Raw genomic sequence first — 17,628 nt, forward strand, 5'->3', positions numbered from 1 at the left:
AGTTTCCTTAATCTCAGAATAAGGTATCAATTTTAACTCAGACCAGATTTTGTGTGCACATTGAAAACATAAAAGAATGCTAGCTTAAAATGCATTTATGGCAGCCAATAACAGGATTAGTATTATTTTAATTCCCTGGACTCAAGGGAATCACATGGGCAGTGTTTCACCAATTCACTGGCCTGCTGGGAAAACCACTCCAATGTACAGCATAAGTTCTAGATAGTAAGGCAGAGACCTACATAAGAATGGGAAAGAAATGCTTAAAGCAAGGCTGAAAAAACTTATGTAAGGCTTTGTTAACTAAGTGAGCTACAACATAACTGTGGTGATAGTCATCAAAACAGGCACCCTTTTTTTTAAAAGAGGCCTGGAGGTAAGTGCCACTTTAGATTGAACTTTGAGTCATCTTGCTTAGTTTTGTAAAGCCAATGCCATTATGTGGGCAGCCTCCACATTTAAAATGGTACAGAGAAACAAATTATTTCAGCAGAAATATCTGTGCCTGCCTCTTTCTGGCAGAATCAGGGTAACTCTTAATAAACTTCACAATTAGATCCACAAAGTAGTATTTAACCAGCAGTGTGTTCAAGATGCAACTGACTCGCTACAGAAAAATATATTTTCTCATGTCACTGTTGTTTCTTTTGTCATTCATCATTCACTGGCCTCTGCTCTTGACCCTCCTATCAATGAGGAGTTTCTCCCTACCGAGTTTGCCCAGACCTGTTATGATTTTGAACAAAGCTGGAAATGTGTTGCTGGAAAAGCGCAGCAGGTCAGGCAGCATCCAGGGAACAGGAGAATCGACGTTTCGGGCATAAGCCCTTCTTCAGGAATGATTTTGAACAATGCCATTTGATCTACTTTCAATTGGTTCTTTCCGAAGGACAACAGACCCCCCCACCTCCAATTCATCTGACTTAAGTAACAGAATTACCTTAACCCAAGAACCATTCTCATAGACCTTTTCTCAGTCCTTTATACTTTTACAATCTTTTTAGGGTGCCTAGAATTGATTTCAATACTTCAGTTGATGTTGGATCAGTTATTAATCTCTTTTTATAATCATAATTTCCTTGATCTTTAGTAATCTCTACCTCTATTTTAAAGCTTAAAGTACCTTTTCAGCTGCTTTTTCAATCTGCCCGGTCAATGATTTGCGTATTATTTCCTCAGTTCTCCCTGTTCCTACACCCCAAGAGATCTGAAGTTTATACTATCAAACACAGGTCTACAACTAAATTGTATCTGCCACCTGTACTCCAACAGCCTATATCCTCCTGAACTTCATCACCATTTTCCTCATTGTTCTACAAAATTTGAAATTTAGCCTATTGCACCCAAGTGTAGGTCATTAATATAATTCTTGGAAAACAATGGTCCTGATACTGATTCCCAAGGAGCCCTTTGTATACATTCTTCCAACTCAAGAACAACTACTGTTCCCTTTTACTCAACCAGCTTCAGATCCAAGTTGCTAGTGTCCCTTTTATTCCACGAGCCTTAACTTTGCCGGCAGTTAGATGGTGTTTGGAAAATTTGTGTACAACACTGTATCATCCTTACCAACTCTCTCCATAATCTTAGAAAAAAAAACTTAGTCAAGTTAAACAAGATTTACCATTAACAAACCCTTGCTGGTTTACCATAATTAATGCAAACTTTGTCATGATTATTACTTCTAAAAGCATTCCCACCAGAGTTAAACTGTCCGCTCTGCATTTGCTCAGTTTACCCATACACCTTTGCTGAACAAGTAGAGCATTTATAACTCTCTAAGCTGAACATGAATAGATATTTTTTGCCTATGCCTCCACAATATCCTAGGTAAAAACAATGACTGCAGATGCTGGAAACCAGATTCTGGATTAGTGGTGCTGGAAAAGCACAGCAGTTCAGGCAGCATCCGAGGAGCAGTAAAATTGACGTTTCAGGCAAAAGCTCTGCATCAGGAATACAGGCAGAGAGCCTGAAGACTGGAGAGATAAATGAGAGGAGGGTGGGGGTGGGGAGCAAGAAGCAAAGAGTACAATAGGTGAGTGGGGGAGGGGATGAAGGTGATAGGTCAGGGAGGAAGGTGAAGTGGATAGTTGGGAAAAGAAGATAGGCAGGTAGGACAAGTCATGGGGACCAGTGTTGAGCTGGAAGTTTGGAACTGGAGTGAGGTGGGGGGGGGGGGGAAGGGGAAATGAGGAAACTGTTCAAGTCCACATTGATGCCCTGGGGTTGAAGTGTTCTGAGGCGGAAGATGAGGCGTTCTTCCTCCAGGCGTCGGGTGGTGAGGGAGCAGCGGTGAAGGAGACCCAGGACCTCCACGTCGTGGGCAGAGTGGGAGGGGGAGTTGAAATGTTGGGCCACAGGACGGTGTGGTTGATTGGTGCAGGTGACCCAGAGATGTTCCCTAAAGTGTTCTGCTAGGTGTCCAGTCTTCCCAAAGTAGAGGAGACCGCATCGGGAGCAACGGATACAATAAATGCTATTGGTGGTTGTGCAGGTAAAACTTTGATGGATGTGAAAGGTTCCTTTGGGGCCTTGGATGGAGGTGAGGGAAGAGGTGTGGGCGCAGGTTTTGCAATTCCTGCGGTGGCAGGGGAAGGTGCCAGGACAGGAGGGTGGGTTGTAGGGGGACATGGACCTGAGCAAGAAGTCATGGAGGGAACGGTCTTTGCAGAAGACAGGAAGGGGTGGGGAGGGAAATATATCCCTGGTGGTGGGGTCCGTTTGGATGTGGCAGAAATGTCAGCGGATGATTTGGTTTATGCAAAGGTTGGTAGGGTGGAAGGTGAGCACCAGGGGTGTTCTGTCCTTGTTACGGTTGGAGGGATGGGTTCTGAGTTCAGAGGTGCAGGATGCGGATGAGATGCATTGGAGGGCATCTTTAACCACGTGGGAAGGGAAATTGAGATCTCTAAAGAAGGAGGCCATCTGGTGTGTTCTATGGTGGAACTAGTCCTCCTGGGAGCAGATACCCCACCCCCACCCTCCTCTCATTTATCTCTCCACCCTTCAGGCTCTCTGCCTGTATTCCTGATAAAGGGCTTTTGCCCAAATCATCGATTTTACTGCTCCTCGGATGCTGCCTGAACTGCTGTGCTTTTCCAGCACCACTATCCAGAATCCACAATATCCTCTCTTACTGCCATTCATACCCATAGATACATTTCACCGGGTAGTTGCCATTGAGGTGGCAGTACACTCTTGGGGAAAAAAAAACTTCATTTTGAAACTGTTTTACTAATGAGTTTTTCCTGACAATTAGCAATGGATTTGTGGTCATCGTTAGATTCTTAATTCCAGATATTTAGTGAATTCAAATTCCACCATCTGCCATGGCAGGATTTGAACCCGGGTTCCCAGAACATTATCTGGGTTTCCGGATTAACAGTCCAGTGATACTACCACTAGGCCAACGCCTCCCTATATAGATCTTTACGAAGGCCTATATATAATTATTTAACATCTAGTAGACACTAGCATTATGCAAAAGCACAAACTAGAAAATAGTCAATTCCCTTTCAGAATTTGTGTAACTTCCCCAGAGGTACAATACATTCAAAACCAGCAATTTTCAGGTTCCTTTATTTACGATGATTGATAGTAGATGAGCGTTTTGTTTGGAAAGGGCTCAATTGGCAGAGAAGGTAATACAATCAAGTTCAATCTGAGCTATGCAGGCGCACATACTTTCCAGAAGGGGCTATGTATGGCAGTGAGGGCCCTCTTGTGGTGAAGTGGTAGTGTCCCTACCCAGAGAGATCCAGGGTCAAGTCCCACCTGCCCCAGAGGTGTGTAATAACTGTGAACATGTTGATTAGAAAAGTAGGTTAAAAGAATGGAATGGCCGACTGAAATAGGTTTCACTTAACTGAACACAAATCTGGATGCTTCAGTCAATTAGGGATTAGTGCTGCACTGTACAGAATCCTTACATTCCAAAAAGATAGCATTTGTAGCATCTGGCTAGTTAGCTGCAAGATAGCTTCACTCACTATGACATTGAATGGCAAAAAAACTGACCACAATGCAAGTTCAACTTCAATGTCCCAGTTTTATATCAAAAGTTACATAAACTAACAGTATATTTGTAGTGGTTTATTTATGTCCAGGATTCTATAATCGCAACATGATTACACGTTGAAACTCATAGCGTCATTCAATTAAACAGTACAAATTTCCAAATATGTGCGAGAGAGTTACTGTATAAAAACAAAAGAAAATAAAACAGCAGTTTGAAGGAGTCTCATTTTGTCAATGCTCCACATAGTGATATTTCATAATGAAGAATTAGAGCTTGAGTAAATTTCTGGAGTCCATTGGTTTAACTTTCTAACATGATGTTGCCAGTATTTCAAAAAAAAAGCACATATTTCCAACAAAATAAATATTTGAAACCATAAGTTACAATCTATATATAGTAGTTTTACACATTATCAAGTATTAGCTGCAGGTACAAATTTGCTTTCTTTAGTTTAAGCAGACAGTTATAAACCAATATGTAAACACCATGATAAACTGTACATTAAATATAGTGGTTTAAAATTGCCATGCTCTCCACAGTGGCTTTCTTGTTTTGTTCACCCTCAATTCAATTCCACATCTTCCTTCGGAGGTGGTTCAAGGTAGATAGGGGTTACAGAAGCAGGTTTCTTTGACCTATCAAAAAGCAAATAAAAAAACATTCAATATTTTCAACAGAACATTGCTAATTATGTTGCTAGCATTTATTATGCTACAAACTTGACCTGCATCATATTAAAAGGAAAATGTAATGTGCTGCCTGCCACAACATTTACCATTCCCGAATAATACAAAATTGTTACATTTAGTTCTTAAAGGTCACTGACTAATCCATTTAGCATTAAAAAGAATATTCCACTTGATCAAAGTACTAAACAAACAAAATGCCAAAAGAATGAACTGCAAAATGTATCCTCTTCGTCATGAGTAACTGACTAATGGATAAACAATACTTACGAATAAGGAGAGAAAGGTGTCCCCACAACAAGCAAGTGGTTCTTCTTTCTGAATAGCCGCCACATGCCTTTGTGATTACCTCGAACATCGAGATCCCAAATGTGCAGACACTTGAAAATATAATGGGAATTTTTTTAAAAAATTGAAGAAAAGGCCTTGAGATTCACTAGTCTCACAAAACATTAAATATTTAATCTAATAATTGATGTCAATTTTGATGAAAAATAATTATTCTCAATTTTTCTCCTACTCAGTTCTCTGCAAGAAAGAAAACATTGGAGCTGCTTTCCAACCTTCGCCTTACAGAATTTACAAAGTGTCAAAGTGGATCCAATTTGTCGCTTTTTTCAAAAAACAGGCCTCCACATGTGACCACATCACTGCATTGCCCTTACAACCTTACTTGTAATTCAAATCAAGTTTGTCAGACATGATCCTCCCTCATGTTGACTTTCCTGGGTTAATTTTCTAAATGAAGATTTATATTGTGCCTCAGAATTGATTCCAATAACTTGACTTTTGTTGCCTGCAAATTAAGGGCCTCTTTGATTATACCATCTTTCTCTTTTCAAAAAAAAACTGGCATAACATTTGTCATCCTGAAATCTAAGTGTGATCTGTAGACAAATCTTTAAAAATTGCAACTGAAGATGAGAAGCCATAAGAAATCCTGCAAGGTATTGTCAATTATTAAATCAAACACTAAAGCAAGGATATTCACTAAAGCTTTGATTTGGAGATGGTGTTAGACTGGGGTGTACAAAGTTAAAAAAAAATCACAACACCAGGTTATAGCTAAAGCTTTAATAAGAGGATGGTTAGACCTCAGCTAGAGTACTGTTTTTAATTCTGAGTACCATTGAAAAGGACATCAAAGCCTTGGATAAGGTCTAGGAAAGATTTACTAGTATGACAACAAGAACGTGAGATTTCAGTAAAGCTGAGAACTAGAAAAGCTGGGGTTGTCATTCCCAGAAAAATGCTAAGATGACTTGATAGAAATGTTCAACATCACGAATAAAGGGAAAAACCTAGAGGATAGAAATTTAATAAGTAATAACAAGAGCAATATCTGAAAGCATAGTGGAAGCCGACTTAATGTCTTACAAGAGAGACTGAATAAACATTTGTAAGGGAAATTATACAGCCACAGGGAGCAGCAGAGAAGAGACACAAATTGGATTGTTCTTTCAAAAGGTTAGCAGAGGTACGATGGCCTGCTTCTGTGCTTTCTCACCCAAAGCTTTTAAAAAGTCTTAAATCTCAAAGGAGATGCTTCCATTCATTGCCAAAATTTAAAAGCCAGACTTATGGTTAGTTTTATTCAAAAGTGCAGTGGACAGTGAAGAAGAGTGTCTCAGAATACAATGGGACCATGATCGGATGGGCCAAATGGGCCAAGGAGTGGCAGATCAGAGCAAGACTTATAAATTTAATAGTAGAGCTCTCAGGAGTGTTGCTGAACAAACAGACCTAGAGATGCAGGTGCATAGTTCCTTAAAGTGGAATCACAGGTAATCAGGGTGATGAGGAAGGCATTTGGCAGCCTTGCCTTTATTGGTAAGCTCACTGAATATAAGAGTTAGGATGTCATGTCGCTGTTATACAGAACATTGGTAAGGCCACTTTTGGAATACTGCATACAATTCTGGTAGCCCTTCTTTCCAAAGGATGTTGTTAACTTGAAATGGCGCAGAAAAGATATGTAAGTATGTTGTTGGGACTGAAGGGAGAGATTGAATAGGTTGGGCTTGCTTTCTTGCAGCAGAGACTGCAGGGTCACCTTACAGAATTCTATAAAACCACGACGGGCATAGATTGGCTTTTCACCCTAAGTCTTTTTCCTAGGGTGGGGGATTCAAAAACCAGAGGACATAAGTTTAAGGTGAGAAGGGAGAGATTTAAAAAGGACCACAGAAGATGCTGCATGTCTGGAATGAGCTGCCAGAGGAAGTAGTGGAGGTGAGTACAATTACATTTAAAAGGCATGTGGATGGGTATATGAATAGGAAGGGTTTAGAAAGATATGGGCCAAATACTGGCAAATGGGACTGGGCCAGATTTGGATGTCTGGTTGACACGGATGAGTTAGACTGAAAGGTCTGTTTCCATGCTGTGTGACTCTATAACTCTAAATCAAGCATGAGCACTGAGCCATTATAAGATTATCCCATAAATCAGTGGTATTTACAACTGGCAACTTAATATAGGAATGCTAGTCAAGGCTGTGAGTTTGGCATCAGTAAATTTAAAGTATTTTATCGTCATTGTTACCAATCAACAGATACGCCCAACATTCCATCAACAGTACAGCAGAAGAATCTGCCAAAATTTGGGGGAGCTTGCTTAATTTCTTGCAATGAAATTGTGGAGTTTTACTGACAAGCATCTGTACACAACTTCTAAATTTGGATTATCACTCAATCTTCTCCTTCACCTACTTTACAAAACCACTCTGCTACTTGTGCTGGAACACTACCCTGATGAAGAATACCCAACCTAGGGTCACCTATCAAAATTAACGTTTCATGCTTACCTTGGCTAATTGAGTCCATGTTGTAAAATCAGCCTCCTGTTCCATTTTAATATACATAATATAGACTTTTCCTTCAGTATCAGGAATAAAATTATCTTCACAGGGGTTTTTGCTGTGCTCTAGAACCTTGGCTTCACTGTAGGAATAACAACTAATTAGCAGCAGTAACCTGGATGGTCTGCAGAAATAAAGCAACATTGTGTGCAAGGGTAAATCAACTTTCAGGTGGCTTTTCCAGGACAGATTTACCAACACCAGCTTCTGGAGTTAGAAATCTTTTAGGCAAGACCTATTAAATTTGACTTCTACTTAATAATATTGTTATACCTAGTGACAATAATATTTTTCTAGCACAAATTCTTTCTAAAATGTCTGAAATAAATAAAAATAAAATTCATTATTAAAACAGTAGAAGTCTAGAATATGCACTTAATGCCCACAAAGACAGCATAAAACATGAACAAAAACAAAAGGAAAAATAGCTTTGCATTAAAGTGAGACAACAGACTTACCTTATCAGTTTGTGAATTTCAATTTCATAGGCATCCTTTTTCAGACTGTAAGAAGGTGTTAAAATTCGAACCCATTAGCATTTGGCACAAAATTTAAGCATGTTTACAAACTGAAAGATTACAAGTTTAGAAAAAAAGTTAAACTCAGAAGTTTGGTAGCAAGATCCATTAAAACATGCAGAATTGTATCCAGCATACATGGGAGAGAAGGAAGCAAAGAAAGAGGAAGCTGGATCAAAGTATCATCCGTACCTGTCCACATTTTTGAGCTGCACATTCGGAACAGTGTTGAATTTATGCTTCTTAAAATATGCTTCCTTCAACAAAAAGTTAGAAATTATTTAAAAATCAGTATAGTCTGCATAATATATCATTTTAGAGTTGCACAAATTTTGTTTCATGTATATTTGAAATGTATCCAGCAGGGCTACTGGTTCAAATATACATTAGACCAAGAATTATTCTTTTAGTCCTTACCCCGCTCCAAATTCCATCAAGGGGTAGTTAATTATTCACATAAAATGTCCCTTAAAATTATATAAAGCTTACTTCAACCCTGATCAATGAATAAAGTAACAACTGATTTTAAATTCTATACTGTTAAGAGCATTGACGTGCAAAAAACTACACTGCAGGAAAAGCAAAGTTTTTATCAGCTGATACATGATTAGAAACAAAATAACTGGTTTGACTTTTCCTCAAGTGTTCAGTCAAAGCATTTATACATTAATGCAATCAAAATTTAAAACTATTCTTTTACTCACATGGAAATAGCCATTCATATTAAGTCCAACAATGCCAAAATGATAGGATCTTGAAACATCAGGGATAATACACTCACGACCTTTTCTTTGCTCAGGCATTCTCACCCACATGTCCCAGTCCCAGAGCTGTAAAGAAGTCATTCATTAATTTAAGTCTGTGGTTGAATTTAAATAGCAATAGTTTTATTTGATCCTCATTCCCATGATAATGGTTAACCCAACTAAATCTCTGGTCAATGAAGAATCACCAAGATGTTGATAGAGGGAGGCTCGGTGATGGCAGTCAGAGTAATGGAAGATTTAGGGATTTTACATAGACGCATTGAAAACAGGAACAGGAGTAGGTCAATCACCCCTTCAAGCCAGCTGCTCCATTCAATCTGATCATGGCTGATTGTCCAACTGTTCTCATTTTGCCCCATACAGTTTGATCCCTTTAACTCCAAGAACTATATACAACTCCTTGAATATATTCAATGTTTTTAATGGAACAGAATTCGACACGCTCATCACTCACTGGGTGAAAAAAATCTCATCTCAGTCCAAAATGGCTTACTCTGTTTCCTGACACTGTGACTCCTTATTCTGGACTCCCATCATTGGGAACATCAGTCCTTTGTTTACTGTCTACTCCTGTTAGAATTTCATATGTTTCATTTTCTAAACTCCAGTGAAACTAGTCCTAACTGATTCAGTCTCTCTTCATACATCAGTTCTGCCATCCCATGAATCAGTCTAATAAACCTTCATTGCACTCTGTCTATAGCTAGAGCATCCATGTTTTTCTAGCTACCATCAGTTCTGAAGGGTCATAGGACTTGAAATGTTAATCAGTCTTCTCCCCATTAGGTGCTGCCAAACTTGCTGAGCTTCTCCAGCAATTGCTGTTTTTGTTTCATGAGTATAATATAGTTTGAAATCTAGGAGGATGTTAAATATAGGGAGTAGTGAGGTCATGGCAGGGTTGGAACACAAGAAATAGGAGTATTAATTTGAGGCACTGAGGAACTGAGATACCAGGACTTAGTGTTACGTAGGATATGAGCAGCAGAATTTCAGCAGTAAAATATACCAAAGTGTGCTGACTGGGGTTACAGAAAGGAAAAAGGGAATTTAAAAAAAGGTTAATGGAGCTTGACTGATTTTCTCCAATTATAATATTCTTATCATGCACTGGCATTCATGGAGAACATTATATAGTGCCATTATTGGTATCTGCCTCTGGATTCAAAGTTGCTGTCTATTCTGGGTTGCATGTTTCTGTCAAAGGTCAAAACTTTAATTTTTTTTTTAAAAAAGGGTTCACTTGAGATTTGAGAATTACTTTTTGAGTTTTTAGCATGTTTTGGTTTCTGAGGGCCTCTTTTTCAATCTGACCAACTCCTTTATTAGGTGAGACAGTCATGCAGCAATAATACCATCTGTATTTGTGCTGGTATTTGGGATATCTAGGTTCACACAGATGCAGAATGTATTCCAGAATGCTGCTACTTATCATCATTAAGTTATTGTGATTCAAAGCAAGATGCAGCTTGATAAAACTTTAGAACTATTGAAAGCAAATTCTTTCAAAACATTAGATGTAAATGCTGCTGCCCTTCATGGAGAATGTTAGACTGCCTTTCAGATGTTCTCTTTGTCCTCCTCGGGAACACTGACCATTTCAGACTTAAGAAAATAGTACATGGCAAGGGTGATATTTTTCAACTGTCCAGCCATTATGTCCAAAGTTGATTTTGCAAAAGTTTTGTCTGAATGCTTGCAGAGCTGGCTTTGAGTATTTGTTCAACAATTCTCCATTTGAATATGGAAGATGTGGTGGAAGCATAGCTGATGGAATTTCTCTTAAGTGTTGCTAAAACTATGACCACTCCCACTGCAATAAGGTGTTTGGTGATGACAACTGCTCTGTACAATAGGACTTTCATAACCTTAGAGGCCTTTGTTGTCAAACATTTTCTGTCATAGTGTGTATAAGTGGCACAGCTAATCCAGGGTTTGAACTACTCATCAATGGTGTGTGTAGAACATATTCTAGAGTATCTCCAGCTATGCCTGCCTCTTCGTAGGATATGTGGAACAATCCATCTTCCGCAACTACACTGGCCCCACCCCCCACCTTTTCCTCCGCTACATCGATGACTGTATCGGCGCCGCCTCGTGCTCCCACGAGGAAGTTGAACAGTTCATCCACTTCACCAACACCTTCCACCCCGACCTCAAATTCACCTGGACAGTCTCAGATTCCTCCCTCCCCTTCCTCGACCTTTCTATTTCTATCTCAGGCGACCGAATCAACACGGACATCTACTACAAACCGACCGACTCCCACAGCTACCTGGACTACACCTCCTCCCATCCTGCCCCCTGTAAAAACGCCATCCCATTCTCCCAATTCCTTCGACTCCGCCGCATCTGCTCCCAGGAGGACCAGTTCCAACAACGTACAATCCAGATGGCCTCCTTCTTCAAGGACCGCAATTTCCTCCCCCCGACGTGGTCGACGATGCCCTCCACCGCATCTCTTCCACTTCCCGCTCCTCCACCCTTGAACCCCGCCCCTCCAACCGCCACCAGGACAGAACCCCACTGGTCCTCACCTACCACCCCACCAATCTCCATGTACAGCGCATCATCCGCCGTCATTTCCACTACCTCCAAACGGACCCCACCACCAAGGATATATTTCCCTCCCCTCCCCTAGCAGCATTCCGTAAAAACCACTCCCTCCGTGACTCCCTCGTCAGATCCACACCCCCCACCAACCCAACCTCCACTCCCGGCACCTTCCTCTGCAACCGCAGGAGGTGCAAGACTTGCGCCCACACCTCCCCCCTCACCTCCCTCCAAGGCCCCAAAGGAAACTTCCATATCCGCCACAGATTCACCTGCACCTCCACACATATCATCTATTGCATCCTCTGCACCCGATGTGGCCTCCTCTATATTGGGGAGACAGGCCGGCTACTTGCGGAGCGTTTCAGAGAACACCTCTGGGACACCCGGACCAACCAACCCAACCACCCTGTAGCTCAACATTTCAATTCCCCCTCCCACTCCACCAAGGATATGCATGTCTTTGGACTCCTCCATCGTCAGACCACAACAAAACGACGGTTGGAGGAAGAACGCCTCATCTTCCGGCTAGGAACCCTCCAACCACAAGGGATGAACTCGGATTTCACCAGTTTCCTCGTTTCCCCTCCCCCCACCCTGTCTCAGTCAAATCCATCAAATTCAGCACCGCCTTCCTAACCTGAGATCTTCTTCCCGACCTCTCCGCCCCCATCCCAGTCTGACCTATCACCCTCACCTTGACCTCTTTCTACCTATCACATTTCCGACGCCCCTCCCCCAAGTCCCTCCTCCCTACCTTTTATCTTAGCCTGCTGGACAAACCTTCCCCATTCCTGAAGAAGGGCTTATGCCCGAAACGTCGATTCTCCTGTTCCCTGGATGCTGCCTGACCTGCTGCGCTTTTCCAGCAACACATTTCCAGCTCTATCTCCTTCAATACATATGGAGGGAGACTATTTGGCTGACTAGATATGGGTTAATATAAGAGTTCTATTTTGTCATCATTCAAGGAGAAATCAAATTCTGCATGGGAAATATGAACAATTCTATTTGCTACACACCTCAGAGATAAGGCTCTGGCTTATAAGACAGCATAATCCTGGGAGTCAATCACACAAATCAACTGTGCTCAACAGGTTCAATCATTTCATAATGTATAGGGAGACTTAACTGTGTCATCCCTTATATCCAGATCTCTCTTGTAAGCAGGTGAAGGACAGTGCTGTCATAGTCATCAAGAAAACCACGACGCACAATTTCTATGCTAGCAGATCATACCAGTATCACTTCAAACATTCCACAGTCCACCATCGGTCACTGCTTCAGAGATGTAACAAAGTCCTACACAGAAAGTGTGGGGGGGACTTGCAGCATCCTCTTCCTTACCATTAAGGAGGAGAGAGACTTGACATGGCTTTGCCAGACCAGGGGATGCCATCAATTGCTCACATCAGGTTCTGTGGATTGCATACATTAACAAAGACTATAACTCCAGTTTAGGATTACGTAGCTAATGTGCAAGGAGATTCCCATCTGCCTTCCTTGATGGATAGAAGAACCAGAGGCTGGCTGCTGGGTGACAAGGGTTACATATGTATACCTGGCTCATTGACTCCGCTCACCCACTGACAAGGCATAAACAGCACATTTACAACGCAAGCCATACAGATAACAGTAACTGTCACTGAATAAAGAGTTGACTTTCTGTAGGATTCGTTCCACTGCCTAGACCATTCAGGGTCATGAGAGCAGCTCATCAGAAAGATGAAGACTGTAACGTGATCCTGTGCCAGCTTTCAGGTCTAAGCAGTCTTCTCCCACCAAATTGCCTTTAACATCAATGGCACTAATTTCATTCTGTAGATCAAACTGAATATAGATATTTTAGTTAACCTGTTCAGATGTATAATGAAAAAAAAAAGAGCTCTAGGCAGGTGGGTCTTGAATCTGGTCTGTCTGGCTCAGAGTTAGGGACAATACCACTAAGCCATGAGCACCTGGATAAAATTAGGTACAAATAGTAGTCCACAATTAGTATGAACAAGCTGATTATGTTTTTATTAAGTCATAATGGTTTATCATCAACTATCCATGAGTAATTGTCTGTGAGGTAACTGCTCCAAAATAAACACCTCGATATGACAGAAATGTCAATTCATGATCCTAGCCAACAAAACTGTAGTGTGCAGATTGTTTCTGACTGAAAATCCATTTAATTGTCTATTCTCTGTGGAACAGCCGAAAATGAAGAAGAAATCAACAGAGGAAGACTTCATCTCTGCTGTGCTGAGTTCTGCATTCCTCCCTGTGTTTATGTCTTATCCTAACACGTCAACAGGATTTGGCTTTGTCACTTAATTTTGGCCAGTTACATTGTCCAACAAATCACTGAAAGAAAACCTATTAACTTGAAGACAGATTCTGTAGCTAAAATTTCTCTTCTTTTTCCTCACTATAAACCTGTAACAAGAAGAATGAAGACAGAACTCTTCCAGAGTTTGTCACTGACACAGGACAGATTATCACTCAGGAATGCAAAATCTGAAACACAACTATTGATAGAAAACATTCACAGTTTATAGACTTTCAAATATTAAATTGTACTTAATCACTCTACCTTCTCTGGTGTTGGCCATTTTGGCTCCAGCTCATCTTTATAAAGGCTTTTCTTTAAAACCCAGCCAAGGCCTGGCATGCTCTCCACTCGATAGAGCAGACTAATATCTTCAGCTGTGTGCTCGTAACCCTAAGGTTTACAAGAAAAAGGAACAAAGTCATACAATACAGCCATGGAGAGATGAGAGCTGTAAACAGTAAACTATATTTCTCTCAGACAATGATATATTTATAACCTACATAGCAGTGAACAAAACAATTTTTGGTATAAAATAAGGGAATGAGTTCCTTTGCATGTCAATACAGATCAAAATTTAGATTGCTGAAACTTTTTATTTCCTTTCCCAAAGCTTCTAAAATATCATCTTAAAACTTAGTTTGAAGAGATGTCTTCATCAATAGCATGGACAGAGACCAAATATGGCATTAAGGAGCATTAGTACAATTACAGTCCATGTAAAATTGGGGAAAAGTGGAAATTGTAGTTTAATCTAGCAGAAAGAAGGATGATTGTAGATATCCGAGACCAATTATTTCAAAACCAGACCTCTCTGCAAGAGTTCCTCATGAAAGATTTTTTCTAATCAACGTGTTGAGAGATTTTATTGCATGCCTCTGCGGCAGGTGGGACTGAACCCAGGTCCCCTAGCTCAGGGGTAAGGACACGACTGCGGCACCACAGCACTCCTGAGTTCCCCGGGATAAAGTCTTAGCCTAACCATCTTCAGTTACTTTACTAGTGACCTTCCCTCCGCCAGAAGGTCAGATTGCTGTTTGCTGAGGATTGTACCTGTGTTCAGTATTAATCACAATTCTGCAGATACTGAAGCAGTCCACATCGAAATGCAGCAAGGCCTGGAAAATATCCCGATCATCGTCAATGATTATCATGATTCTCGGAGACTCTAATCATCTCTAATATCCAATGGCATCGCCATCACTGAATCCCCCACTATCAATATTGAGGATCACTACCGACCAGAAACCGAACTGAATCATGCCTTTGAACACAATGGCAACAAGAGCAAGTGAGAATCAGAATTCTGTAATACGTAACTCACCTCCTGACCACTCCCCTCACCACCACCCCCCTCACCCCCACCCCTCCCCCACCTTCTGAACCCCCGACTGCTACCATGTAGGATGATGAGGGCAGTACATACACAGGAACACCATTTTAGGAGGTTGGCGAGCTCAGATGGCTGGAAGGCTAGTTTGTGATAGAGAATGAAGCCAACCATACAGGTTTAATTCCTGCAGTGACCAAGGTTATCATGAAGGATTCTCCTTCTCAACCCCTACACTCATATACGGCACAGTTACGTTCAGGTTAAACCACCAGCATCATGTCTCACGAATGACAAAGCAACCCTTTGGTCTGATAAAACTACAGTGACTTTAGCTTTACTATCTGCAAGTTCCCCTTCAAATCATCCTCTATCCTGACTTGGAAATCCATTCACTCAGTGACAGTGAGAAAAAAAAGCAAAGTCTTGAAAATCCCATCCTAAAAGGGTATCTGCAGTCCAGGAACTGAAACAATTCAATAAGGCAGTTCACCACCAGGTTCTCAAGCACAATTAAGGAGAGGTAATAAATGCTGACCCATGTCCCGTAAAGGAATTTTATTTTAAAAAACGCTGCTCTCATGACTTGGTATATCTTAATAGTGAAACATTTTCCAATCTGCCATTGATTATTTTCACATCTTGCTTCAAGCAATCATGTGGAAGAAACAAAGAACTGAAACACGCTGGCAAAATAGCAATTTTGAGCAGGTCATTTTGAAAAAAGTGTAACTGGTTAAGTAACACATGGAAGAGCTTATAAGAGTTATGGATTTTTAACTAAAATCCCAATTAAACCTTTGTTTTCAGAACATTCAGCTGGCCCACTTCGATAAAAAGCAACCATTTATTAAAGTGTTGGAATAACATACTAAATCAGAAAAGTGCTGAATCACAGTGAACAGAAGGGAAGTTACATGATCTTGATCCTCCACATGCTAAGTTCTAATCTTGGGCAAAAGACCATCAACTAGCAGTTCCCACTATCTTGTGACCAGTTTATGACAAAACTGTGTGAATCAGGGTGTAAACAGGAATGTTTAACAGAACAAAGTGAACATTTGCCAAGAACAAGCAATTGAGGTATTCAAATATGCTGCCAAAAGAATCCATGCATGGAATAAATAAAACATTAATCAGATATGGATTTCAAAAGGGTCTTAAAAAGGATAGGAAGAGGAAGAGAGCTTTGCAAAAAATAGGAGGGTGGAATTCCACATGTGGGGTAGACATTTAAAGCTATATTCCTGATGAAGGGCTTTTGCCCGAAACGTCGATTTTACTGCTCCTCGGATGCTGCCTGAACTGCTGTGCTCTTCCAGCACCACTAATCCAGAATCTGGTTTCCAGCATCTGCAGTCATTGTTTTTACCTATCTAAAGCTATAGTTCCAATGGGTTTTCAAGAGGGAGAGGAAGGGACAAGGCCCATTAAAATGTACCAGAAACAAGAGAATTTTTATTTTGCAGAGGCAGGGAAGAAGGATATACTCACATTGGAGAAAGTTACAAAAGATAGGAAGGGACAATAATCATCAGAGTCTCAGATGGACTGATACAGGGAGGAAGCAAGTAACATTCTGTGCGTGGAAGTAGGTAGCCTTAATAATGGAGAGGATCTAGGCACAGAAGCTAAACCTTAGGTCAAAAAGAAAGCTAAGAATGAGAACATTCTGGTTACATCTGATATTTTCCAGGGGAAAAAAAAGAGTTGAGGTGGCAGTAAGAGGATAATTTGTGATGGATATCAAAGATGAAAGTTTTGCTTTCCCAAATCTAGCTAGTGGACATGATTCATCCAAGAACAAAATGCGCTTTCTACAGATGCTGCCAGAGCTGCTGAATTTCTCCAACAATTTGTTTGTGTTTCAGATTTCCAACATCTGAATTTTAATTTGACAAATGTAGGGAGGCTTTGCTAAAATTATACAACTCCCTAGCCAGACCACAGCTGGAATACGGAGAACTATAGGCCGGTGAGTAACTATAGGCCGGTGAGTCTCACTTCTGTTGTGGGCAAAGTCTTAGAGAGAATTGTAAGGGATAGGATTTATGCACATCTGGATAGGAATAATGTGATCAAGGATAGTCAGCATGGTTTTGTGAAGGGCAGGTCGTGCCTCACAAACCTTATTGAATTCTTTGAAAAGGTGACGAAGGAGGTTGATGAGGGGAAAGCGGTAGATGTGGTATATATGGATTTTAGTAAGGCGTTTGATAAGGTTCCCCATGGTAGGCTACTGCAGAAAATACGGAGATATGGCATTGAGGGTGAGTTGGAGGTTTGGATTAGGAATTGGCTGGATGGAAGAAGACAGAGGGTAGTAGTTGATGGCAAAGTTTCTTCATGGAGTGCCGTCACTAGCGGTGTTCTGCAAGGATCTGTTTTGGGACCATTGCTGTTTGTCATTTTTATAAATGACCTGGAAGAGGGGTTAGAAGGTTGGGTGAGCAAGTTTGCGGATGATACGAAAGTCGGAGGAGTTGTTGACAGTGAGGAAGGATGTGGCAGGTTACAGCAGGATATAGAGAAGCTGCAGAGCTGGGCAGAAAGATGGCAAATGGAATTCAATGTAGCTA

At 40.9% G+C, this 17,628-nt stretch overlaps 1 protein-coding gene across 2 annotated transcripts in view; it reads right to left on the bottom strand.

Annotated features, from left to right (window-relative positions):
- Positions 1 to 4,031: 4,031 nt before the first annotated feature.
- Positions 4,032 to 17,628, bottom strand: part of pomgnt1 (protein O-linked mannose N-acetylglucosaminyltransferase 1 (beta 1,2-)) — a 71,682-nt gene continuing 58,085 nt past the window's right edge. Inside the window, exons 15-21 of one of the 2 annotated variants that reach the window (XM_043699154.2) lie at positions 13,984 to 14,112; positions 8,790 to 8,915; positions 8,278 to 8,342; positions 8,026 to 8,070; positions 7,514 to 7,649; positions 4,978 to 5,087; positions 4,032 to 4,656 (exon numbers count right to left, since the gene is read on the bottom strand). In XM_043699154.2, the coding sequence (XP_043555089.1) occupies positions 4,584 to 4,656; positions 4,978 to 5,087; positions 7,514 to 7,649; positions 8,026 to 8,070; positions 8,278 to 8,342; positions 8,790 to 8,915; positions 13,984 to 14,112 (684 nt within the window). In that variant the 3' untranslated portion in view covers positions 4,032 to 4,583. The remainder of the gene's footprint in view (positions 4,657 to 4,977; positions 5,088 to 7,513; positions 7,650 to 8,025; positions 8,071 to 8,277; positions 8,343 to 8,789; positions 8,916 to 13,983; positions 14,113 to 17,628) is intronic. The other variant, XM_043699155.2, reaches the window with a different exon arrangement.

Source organism: Chiloscyllium plagiosum, unplaced genomic scaffold (assembly GCF_037043375.1).
Source record: "Chiloscyllium plagiosum isolate Xiang-an unplaced genomic scaffold, Cpla_swu_hap1 HiC_scaffold_9, whole genome shotgun sequence".
In the NCBI taxonomy this organism is placed as follows: domain Eukaryota; kingdom Metazoa; phylum Chordata; class Chondrichthyes; order Orectolobiformes; family Hemiscylliidae; genus Chiloscyllium; species Chiloscyllium plagiosum.